Source organism: Azolla caroliniana, unplaced genomic scaffold (assembly GCF_043228905.1).
Source record: "Azolla caroliniana isolate FFs.n. ecotype wild unplaced genomic scaffold, voAzoCaro1.0.p SCAF_10, whole genome shotgun sequence".
Taxonomy (NCBI): Eukaryota; Viridiplantae; Streptophyta; class Polypodiopsida; order Salviniales; family Salviniaceae; genus Azolla; species Azolla caroliniana.
Genome location: NW_028230445.1, coordinates 18,241,160 through 18,253,110, shown reverse-complemented (window position 1 = coordinate 18,253,110; position 11,951 = coordinate 18,241,160). Strand labels below are relative to the sequence as shown.

General features: G+C 37.3%; 1 protein-coding gene across 1 annotated transcript; it reads left to right on the top strand.

Moving 5' to 3' along the window:
* The first annotated feature begins 6,362 nt into the window (after positions 1-6,362).
* LOC147859322 (uncharacterized) lies at positions 6,363-8,753 on the top strand. Its single transcript, XM_087325912.1, has 2 exons — positions 6,363-6,761; positions 7,440-8,753. Exons 1-2 carry the CDS (start codon positions 6,392-6,394, stop codon positions 8,591-8,593), a joined length of 1,524 nt encoding a protein of 507 aa, XP_087182038.1. The 5' UTR covers positions 6,363-6,391; the 3' UTR covers positions 8,594-8,753.
* The last annotated feature ends 3,198 nt before the right edge of the window (positions 8,754-11,951 follow it).

The window sequence follows — 11,951 nt, the reverse complement described above, 5'->3', positions numbered from 1 at the left end:
GCCCTTTTATAGCATATCCTAATGTCCCCTATTTTATATCCAATCTATGGCACTTTGATAAGTGGATATCCTCTATTGGTTTTTTCAATGTTATCTATATCTTGACTATGATTCATCCACTCTATAACTAGATTCAATCATTTTGTAGCTTTGTGTTTATGAAAGAGCGTGGAATTATAATATGTGTCTTGTGATGTCTCTTGCAATACAATCGAAATATTTTAAGAACCTCATTGGTGGGGTGATACTTTACACTTGAGGTATATTTTTATGTTTGTGCATGTCTGTGTCTACGTGTCTCCTATTTGCCATATTTTTAGTTGAGGTGGGCCATTTTTACCTTCTTGTCATTTTGCAATGTAAAACATTTGGAAATTGTGGTTGATTAATCATTAGATAATTCCACATTCTTGTTTGGAATAATTGCTCTTCTCTTCATTTCTATAGAAGTCCCACAAACATTGGAATAGAAAATGCATATGTAAGTAATTTGGTTAGGATACAATATATGCATTTTGCAATAGCATAAGAAAGCAAAGCTTGGCATCATAAGATGACATGAAGGTCTAGGCAATATTAAGACTTGTTAATGTAATGAATAGAAACGTCATGGGAAACTTCCACTTACAACACCATTGCACAACAATCACTCTATACATTGTATAAGGTATCCTCGTCTATTCATGTATCCTTGCTTCCTAAGGCCATGCATTCAAATCTTGTTATTATGAAAATTCAGGATATTTTTAGTTTGATATCATGCACAATAACAACTTTATAAATAATTGTTCACAAACTTTCAATGATAAAAATAAAGTTGAAACATGTATGGAGTGAATTTCTACAAATTGCAAACAATTGTCTAAGAAAGGACTTGAAGAAAAAAAAGTTAATGATAGGGGATTCTAAGTTATCCAAATGCTCAAAAATGCCAAATTATATGGTTTTAACCATAGTCTACAATTACCTTTGAGTTAATGGATAAAAATGATTGTTGATGAACAAGTCCACATGAGATGAATGATTCTTTTATATTCTCTATGACATCTCACACAACGAGATTGAATAATTCTCCTTTCTCTAGGTGAAATCCTACTGAAAGCATAGCCAATAAGCATGCATGTACTTGTTATAATCTTCAATGGTCGATTGTAAGTGAAAGTTATAACAATGATGATGTTTTTATGTGTATAATCATCAAATCAAGGACACCAATAAGTGGAATATGCTCAAATGATTAGTTATATTTTATCTTTGTAAATTTGTTTGCAAAATCTTGTAACACCATATAGAATCATCTATTCAACAATTGAAGTTGTGTACAACACATGCACCTAATAACATTTCAAATGGACACCACATTCATGTTAAAAGAACTGTACAAGCATACATGGAACAAAAATCAACTTGCTAACCACAAGGGCAACTTGCTTGCGATATAATGTTGCAACTTGGAGTATCATTATTTCTTCCACAATTCTCAATTAAAAATACGTGCAATAGGTGCATGCATGATTCACATGCAATGGAAATAAAGAAGGAAAAAGAGTCTTCTATAAAGTATAAAGTAAATGGAGGAGTCCTCAAATTGATGGAAACTTAATAAAGGTCGCCACGTGTAAAGTTGAAACTTCATACATCAATTTTCTTACTTAATGGATGAGGATGCATCTTTATTTAAAACTAAAAAGTTGATAGTCATGTACAAGAAATACTCTCAAAGAGGATCCTTTGAATGTAAAAGAGTTTCCTCCACGATCATGTTGGTCTTTGCGATCATAATGAGATACACATTTATTAGAACATTCATGTAGGACAGGCTTATTGATGGTTTTTGTGAAATTAAGGACATCATAGGTATGCATGTCTTACATGTTAGACATTTTGCAATGGATGATTTAGTTTAATGGAGCACACAATATTGACTTTATCTTGGACAAATTGATGTCAATTCTTCATCATCTACCCTCAGAAACATGATGTTTACTCAAAGAGAAAGAAGATTTTTAGTTTAGCGTGAGATATGCAATATAATGCCCTAAAGCATGAAGCTCCCCATCATTCACCAAAGAACACATTTTAGCATTGTCACAAGCAATTGTAATGCATTTGATCTTCTAATCCAATTCTTCATATATTTAATCTTACATCATTTGGGAGACAAGATTTTGCTTTGTGCATCTTTTAACCTTTTTTTACATGTATCCAGCATAATTCTTGGAAGTTGATGTGAGAGTTTTATTAATCTTAGGCATATACTCCACAACCCTCTCTGTTTCCATGACCCTAATGGAAAGTGATATGGTCTCAAGAATTAGGAGCATATATTATTATGTGTATCATGACTTGAAGAAATTAGATAAAGAAGCTACCTTTTGACATTTTCCATCTCTTTCCAAGCCGTAGAGATGCATGCTATCACCCTATAGAGAAGCCTTGGTTGGTGTCATTGTAATGTCCAAGTTATTTCTTGAGAGCTCAACAATTGTTTTTCCTTCATTGCATATGTTCTCAAATGCATCACAAACTCTTTTTCTCTCTTCGAAGGAGTAGATGGTAGATTCATCCAACTACAACTAGATGGAACCTCAACCTAGGATCCTTAATGCTTTCTATGTTTCTATTTACTCAATATTGTGTACATTCCATAGTTGGAGAGAGACAAAAAGAGATCTAAACGGTCAATCAAACCATGGTTGTCCACTATGTGGAGACAATGGGATTGTTACTTCAAGACATTGATATGGCATATGCTTTAGGAGAAGTGATATATGGTGTATAAAATATGTGTTGATAACCTTATTGCCAACCGCCTAGGAATTGGCAACAGTTCGGTTGGTTTAGGAGTCTCAATCTCAAACCGTTTCAAACCAAATTAGTTTAAAAAATTTAATCGTAAATTGAGCTATGCCTTACCGAACCATGTAACCATTAAACAAACGTCGTTCAAACCTTTAGAGGGATTGTAAGTTGTGGTTTCACGGTTCGGTTTTAGTGCAAACCAAAATATCGGCAATTGTAAACTCGAATTCTTAAAGATATACATTTTTATTAGCACTTGAATTATATAGTTAAAATCGACTAAGCCATAAACCATTAAGCTGATAAAGGCTCGAAGTGCATTGAGTTGAACCCTTGAACCTCCAAACCAAACCGAACCATTGACAAATTAAAAAACTTGAACCAAACAATTTAAACCAATAAGTCGTGCTTTATGTAGTTTGGTTTGGCTCAAACCAAATCATTGTTGATTTCTAATACCACCCACAAAGGGAAGCCCATTAGAAAATGTTGAAAAAAACTAAGTACATTGTTGCACTAAAACCATTGTTGCTCATACCATTTACATCTTTCCCCTATTTAGGGCATTGTACTAAATAAGGAAAAGATGTAAATGGTATGAGCAATAATGTAGGCTAAGAAGGTTAATTAGATTTAGCAATGCTAAAATATAGTAAATCGTACATGGGGTGACTTCTTGTCAATTGAGCATTTTCTTTCTCCTAACCAAATTCTATAATTCAGAAAGAGTACAAAAGCACAAAGTGGAATGGATGGATATATATATTCACACATTACATCCACAACCACATATGTAAATTGCACTCAGTGCAAGCACACATAATTCCTATTAACTTCTCTCCACCTATTTTTGGAGCTGCTCCTTCAAAAATAGGAAAGCTAAAGTTGGGGCTTTGATAAAATAACCTTGGGAGCCATGAATACATATCAATACAAAGCCCGTATTGGCATAATTGCATAATTTACTAATAAAATCCTTGAAGATTGAACGTATTCTCTCTACATGGCTTTTGCCATCCAACACCTTATCTAAATAACCCTACATACACCAATGGTCGTAGATGAGGCCAAAATAAAGTTTGCATGCCACACATCACACTTATGAACAATAGAACATAGTGCATAACTGTTTTACTATTCCATTTCATGCAAGGTTCTTCCTATACGTATGGGTTCTTCACTTTAGCCATTTATTGATTCACATGAAGAGGCCAGTGTAACATAAGAAGAAAAATGCAAGGGAACAAAATGCATCCTAGAGGCTAGAGACATAAAACAAGTGGAAGTGGAAGATAATGTAGAGAAGTGATTGCAAATCTAGCTTGATTCCCAAAGTTTTGCCTATAGTTTGATAATCTATCAAAGATGTTAATGATAACAACTCTCATAAATATTTCACCTAGTCCGGAATTATCCATGTGGTCACATGTTCCTACAAATCATAAAAAAAGATAGATAGCTATTCATGTGTTTGCGAAAATAGATAGATAGCTATTCATGTGTTTTTGGTGCCGCCGTCAACCTTTATGTTCATTAGTGTTGAAGGGCATGGTTATGTTAACGACATAGTTATATTATGTTAAAAACCTTTTTTCTTTTACAATTCCATATAGGAGAAGAAATGAAAACAAACACCATAATTTTGTTTACACAACTTTGAAAGTATTGCCAACATGGCAACATTTCCCTTATAGGCTAGAGCTCCCACTCCATACCAATAAGTCATAGGTAAAGGTAGCACAAAGATTGAATAATGTGGGAACATTGTTATTCAACTTTAAAAGGTTCGATTTGCTTCACATAGCCTTCATACCTAAAGTACGTTGATGAATCTAAAAGAAAAAGATTTTGTGTTGCTTATGACATGTTACGTATGTATACAAGAAGCAAGTGGTTGACGAGACAACATGGAAAATTCCCATGCTCTCGGGTGACAAAGGCCAAATCTAATGCATGTTTCTAAGTGATATGTCTCACCCTTCTATCCTAGGGCACACCACACAATTGGACAATCGTGTTTGATCAATGCAACAAGTTGGCCAAAGTTCACATGTTTCAAGGTAGCATGTCTAATTGTGCAAGGCCAACTTTGAGCAATTGTCTTTCATCTTGTGTTGTATCAAGCGGGGACACGGTTCCATTCCATTCACGTAATGACATATCCACTCAACACTACGTCAATCGTGTGTTTTGAGGTGAGTTCAAGGAGGAGCTCATGGGCAAGCCCGAGCTTTCTATGGTTTCGCCGAAACTCCTTTCTTCAATAGGAATGGTCACGGAGATTGTGGCACACAAATCTATGTAGAAACAAAGGGGGAAAAGGGACATGGGAAAGAAGAAGATGAAGAAGGACATGAGGACTTGTGGCACACAAATCTATGTAGAAACAAGGACGGGCCAGGTGGACTCGAGGGGCGGGATCGATCCTCCACCTCCTCATCATCATATGGATGCATGCATGCATGGATGGATGGATGGATGGGTGTGAACAAAGAAGAAAGAAGAAGAAGAGGAGGAGGAGGAGGAAGCATGGGGGGATTGGGAGTTTTGTTGTGGGTGGGGTGGATAGAAGATAGAAGATAGAAGAGATAGAGACAAGCAGATAGATTAGATTAGATAGATAGATATAGACAGCAGATAGATAGACATATGTATGTATGCATGGATGCATGCATGTATGTATATGTATATGTATAGGTGTATGCATGTATGTTAGATTAGATTAGATAGATAGATATAGACAGCAGATAGATAGACATATGTATGTATGCATGGATGCATGCATGCATGTATGTATATGTATATGTATAGATGTATGTATGTATGTGTATGTATATGTATATGTATGTATGTATGTATACAGACAGCAGATAGATAGACATATGTATGTATGTATGCATGCATGTATGTATGTATATGTATAGATGTATGTGTGTGTGTGTGTGTGTGTGTGTGTAGATTACTAGACAGCAGATAGATAGACATATGTATGTATGTATGCATGCATGCATGGATGTATGTATATGTATAGATGTATGTATGTATGTATGTATGTATGTATGTATGTATGTATGTATATGCGGTCAAGCTAAGTGCAAGTGGAAGAGATTTTTCAAAGTCCATGGCCATGGATTCATTCATGCAAGTGGGAAGGAAGGAGATGAGAGAAAAGGCTATGGAGGTTTTGCAAAACCAGCAACTGACACAGACAGACAGAGAGAGAGAGAGAGAGAGAGAGAGAGGCAGGAAAAACCAAAACCAGCATGGGCAGGGGAAAATTGCAGAAAACCATGTTCCACAACTTGCAAACCCCTGTTTCTCTCTCTCTTTTATCTCCTCCCAAATCCTGTTTTTTCCTTCTGCCCCCTTGTTTTCCTTCAATTCTTCCTCCTCTCTGCAATCCCCCCCCCTCCCCCCCCATTGTTTTCTTTGCACTCCCCTCCACAAACCCTAGTTTTCCTCCTTCCACAAACCCTAGTTTTTCTCCTTCCACAAACCCTAGTTTTCCTCTCCCACCCAAATTCCTGCCCCCTGTTTCTCTTTTTGAAACTAACTGCATCCCTAAATCCTTGTTTATTTCTTCTTCATCATGTGCCATGGCCCTCTGCTCCCTCTGGCCGCCGGCCTCGGCGTTGGCCTCGGCCCTTTCTCACTTGGTCCTCTCCTGGACGATGAGGCTAAACCGATCAGATCAGCGCCTCCCTCGTTTCAGACCCACCCGGATTTCGATTGGTCCAAGTTCCTTGACCTAGCCGCCATCGACGATGTCTGTGGGGGTGCTGCCGATGACGATGGTGAGGATGACATGGTTGCTTCTGCTAATACCAGAGCCTCTGGTTCTCATGTCTCCTCCTTCCAGAAGCCAGCCGTGAACAAAGATTTTTTGGATCTTTGCGACCTTCTTCAGAAGGATGATGATTATGATGATGATGATGATGTTCACAGTGGACAGCAGCAAGGTTAGCTCTAAATTCTAATTATTTCCTTATATGTGATGAATAGTTGGGGTTAGGGTTCTTTATTTTTATTTTTGTTAGGGCTGATGTGCTTCATAGGATTAGGGTATTGTGTTCGATTCTTAATGTTAAGGTAATACTTTACTGGTTTATGACTAGTGTTAAGGTATAGTGATTGATTTGTTGGGCCATTCGTGAGGGTCAGTATATAGTGCTTGATGGTTAGGGTTAGAATTAAGCATAGGGTATAGTGATTGTTTCCTAGAATTTAGGGTTAAGATGTGATAATTAGTTTTAGTGTCTGCCAATATTAGGATTAGGGTGTAGTGATTAGTCCCGAAGGTTTAGGGTTAGGGTGTACTATGATTGGTTCTAATGCTAATTAGTTATTGATGTGATATAATTAGAGTCAAGGTTAACAAGTCTTAAGTCGTGCTTTTTTTGCATTAGTGTATTTATGCACATTCCTAGAGTATATATGTGAAGTGTTTAGTATCACATAAAAACTGTGAATTACTTTACTTCCTGAAAATGTTTTAATGATTTTCTTTGCTATGAAGAGAATGTTTGCTTTCTCTTTATGCATGCAAATTTACTGTTTTGTGCATTTCTTTGCCACATGTGGTTTGATGTCTTTACTAAATGTTGATTGGTTGGCTTTTTTGTCTCCTGTTTTTGCAGCATCATCCATTGCTGCCGATGCTTCAAAAGCTGAGCTGAAATCTTCAAATGATGAGCTGAAGTCAAGGAAAAGGAAGCATATATACCGAGGCATAAGGTTGCGTCCATGGGGTAAATATGCGGCTGAGATCCGCGATCCCGGACAAGGTATCAGAGTATGGTTAGGCACATTCGACACTGCGGAAGATGCTGCAAGAGCTTACGACAAAGCCGCATTGAGAATCAGAGGCAAGAAAGCAAAGCTCAACTTCCCCAGTGAGGCACGAAATCGTGGTATAGAGGCTCAAGATTGTGAAAAGATTAGTAGTTGTAGTAGTTCTAAGAAGGCATCATCTGGGCTGGGGAAGAAAAGGTCAATGGTTAACAACAAAGTCACATCGCCATGGGAATCGCAAGGAAAAGCTTCTTCTGTTTTATGTTTCAGCAATGAAATGGGTGGTTCGGCATGTGAAAAATCGCAGGGAAGCCAGTGTTCACATGTGGATGGAATAAATGCCATGCCATGTGATTTGCAAAGGAAACCATGCGCACATATGATCAGGCACGACATATCACAAGGTAGAGCTAAGTTGCAAAAGCAGTGCCTAAATGTTGAACCTCCTTTTCACCAACAAACTAATAGATCCCTTGCGCCACTGGCTTCAGTACAAGGTAGCTTTCATGCACAGCCTGCAAAAAATCAGGGGCCCATCTATTCATTGTCACAAGATCAAACCCATGGGAAATTTGTGAAAGGTTGTGTTGATTCAAAATTTGCCAAAGTTCGATGTGGGCGTAATTCAGCAAGAAAAGAGCAGAAGCATGATATTGCCCAACAACTATGTCTTTTGCTCGGGGATTATACAGAATCCAAACACCAAATTTCATGTGTTTCCAATGCACAGAAACAATTAGCCTCTCCCGAAAATCTCTTCCTATTCTCGAATGATTTTGTGGCTTATTCAAATATGGGCTTTTCAGAGCCTTGCGATGAACCTCCACAACTCAATTCTCCTTCAGATTCTGAAAGTAGTAAGACATGTGAATCTCAAGAGAGCATAGAAATGGTAAATGGCGGGATGAATCAATCCTTTGAAAGTGAACTTTTCTCGATCGATGATCTACTGGAGAAGGCTTTTCAAAATGTTGATGTCAACATTCAACAGTGGATCTAGAAAATGCCTGACCTAAGCATGGTGATGAAGCATTTTGATAAAGGATGAGAAATTTGTAGCAGAGCTTTCTCGGTATAACAATATCACGATTTCATATGTGAATTTCCAGGATTGCATTTAATGAAATCTCTAATGTTAAATTTATTTATTTTTCTCTCTAGCATTTGTCCTCTTTAGTCTGTTTCTGTTCTGTCTTTGTACAGTGATTGGTTTGGTTACCTGGTATAAACAAAGTTAACTTCTGAGAACTTGAATATGTATGAAGACCGAGAGTTTAATGTATGGCACCTCAATACTAGGCCAAGATGGAACTTGATATGAGACATTGCTAGTTATTGCAATAGTATCTGATTGTTAAAACTCAATAAGGAACTCATCTTCTTGTCCATAGCCTGAAAGATTATTGCAATAAGGACCGAGATCAGTTTGATGGAATTTGGGGGGAGCGTTGTAACTGATGAGTAAACAAATGATGGTCTGAGACAACAAGAAATGGTTCCTAGGAGAAGGATCCATGTGTAGAAGGAAGTTATCGTTGGGATTGAAAGAAATCCACCATCAAAAGATTAGAATTGAAAATCTTAAAGATCAACCACCTCAGTGAGTAAATAGCCATGGCCCACATCCATTGACAACAAATCTTGTCTCAATGGAGATCATAGTTGGTTAGGTCTTAAGTAGAACAAACATTTATAACCATAGCTTGGTTGGTAAGGGTACAATCCAATGCATCACCATGGATTTTAAGAGTAATTTTATCCCTTTGTCCACTCTCTCTCATGCTCAGCATTTTGTGTTATGTATTCCTCTAAATCAGTCTTTATGAAATAGAATTGGAAGATTGAGTTCTTGTTTGGAAGCACTACACAAAGGTCTTTGAGAGCTAGTTATAGGTTTTGAATTGGTTATAACTATTGACCTTGACAATAACATTTTGGAGGAAGTTGCCAGTCATCCATGTTTGTCTTGTCTGATTCATTCATTGTTATTTTTCCTCTGATTAAGCAATACTACAAGAACCAATCACGAGCAATTCTAGGTCCTTCAGCTCTTTGCTTAAAAAGGTTGGGATTTCTCTACTCATCAATGTCATGTCAGCTGCTTGCTCTTGCCCAAGATGTGCATGATGTTGCTCTTCATGCTTCTTTCGTGGTGATGGGTCCTTGCAGTGGCAATGGTGGTATTGCTATTAGGAACAATAAGTGCCCACTATAGGACCTTGGAAGTGTTGTGCAGCTTAGAATGGAACTGATATGAATATGTCATGGATTAGAATGACATATGTTCAATGTATGCAAGCATCCATTTCCTAGTGACCATGTCCAAGGTATGATCCAAGTTCCTCCATTTAGCATAACATATGACATCACACAACCCTAATGTGAAACTAGGGCATCACATCCTTGCGTGACGCCCATATGAGACAAGTTCAGGAATAAAAAAACAACTTACATGGTCATATGCCTTCTCCAAATCTAGTTAAATCATTCTAATGTCTTGTTTTGGTTCCTTATCATAATCCACATTCAAACTATTTTAAAGGTTGTCTCCACCCACAATAAATCTGTATTGTATAGGGTTTTTTTAAAATTTTTAAATTTTAATTATTATGAAAGATATCTTGTCATTAGTGTAATCATTTTACAAAATTAAAATTCTATGTGATTGGGGGGGGGGGAAACAACCATTTCGGAGGTTGAAAATGCCAATAAGGAGTACCACAATTGGCTGTCATGAATGGAGTAGCTTTCCATATAGCGATAAACTCATGCCGTTGAGCCATTTTAGCATCAGAATCTCCAATAATACCATCCCATTGTCCCTTCAAAGTATGAACTATGTCTAACCAAATATTTGAAACGAATTCAGCTGATGGTGTTTTCAGCTGATGGAAAATAAGAGAGCACCTAACCTTCCAAATATGATATATAGTGGTACTACTCAATATCTCCCATACTGGTTGGACTTCCTTTCGTATTCCTATAAATTGTAATGACAACAATGGCACTTTATGAACTCTTCCAAATTTAGTGCAAAATCCATGCTCCATAGATTCGGTGTCATAATAAAATGCATCACGGACAAGAGACATCCAAACCACCATGCCCCAAGTGAAAACCAATGGGGAGAAATAGTTAGCAAAAATTCTAAGGAGACGTTGCCATATCAGTTGAGACTTAGTACATTCCCATAAGCAATGTTTTTGAGTTTCCATTTGTAAATGGCATCGTGCACATGTAGAATCTACTCCCATCCTATGCATCCATGTGCCAACCGGCAAGGCTCGATGTACAAGTAACCACTGTACATGCAATATTTGATGAGGTTGTTTTCTTGCCCATAATACCACCAGAAATTTGCAAGGAATTGGGGAGTAATACCTTGTTGATTCCAATATTGAAATGCAGCCAGTATCACATCTCGTGTACCTAAAAGCACATGTCTTCCTAATTGTACAGAATATTGGAAGAAATTAAACTTGTTACTCGTAAAAGGATCTCTCCACTGATAATCCATTGGATCCCATTCTAATCTGAATACCAATTTTTTAGCCAACACCCACAACTTCCAATGTGTCTTTATTTCCTCAATCATTGGATCAATGTACCATATCCGGTCAGCATATCCGATGACTCTTATCTTGTGTTCCAGAGCATAAGGGTAATCTATCCTCATTTCCCCGGACTGTGTCAATTGGTTTGCTTCATCCACCTCAAAAGATCGGTAGGTCTTATCATCTAAATATCCCTTAACAGCCAAGAGTACTTCCAATCTTGAATAAACCCCAACCCATCTGTGGTTAGAGTTATTGGGTGGAATGGGGAATCTACTCATAGCATCTTGAATTTGTTGATACATTGTTTGGCCACCATGCTTACTACCTAGGATTTCTTTTTGTTCTTCCCATGACCGTGATAAAAAACGTTGTCATGTCTGAACTGTTTTTGCGGGACCTTCTACCATTTTTCCCCACGATAACCATTGTTTAGAACCCAACAGTGAACCCTCTGATGTTGTAAACAACGGATTCCAGACTATCCTTTGTCTGAGATACTCAAGATAAAGTTTGGGTTTAGGTTTATTGCAAAGCAAACCGGGTAATACTTGTTTCCATGCTGAAAATAATGTTCTAATAAACTTGTCTTCCATATTGTATAGGGTTGATAATATATGTCAAGAATTTTGAAGTGAATTTGCTTTTAGCTTAGTGGAATCTATTGATCAAAGGACCCAAATTAGTCGGAAACCTCATTTCTCCATAAATTCCAATGAGTCATCTTTTCCCCCTAAACAGTGAGAATCGACCTCTGAATCTTCCATGTACATCACTTAGAACCATCACATGCGCATCCTATCC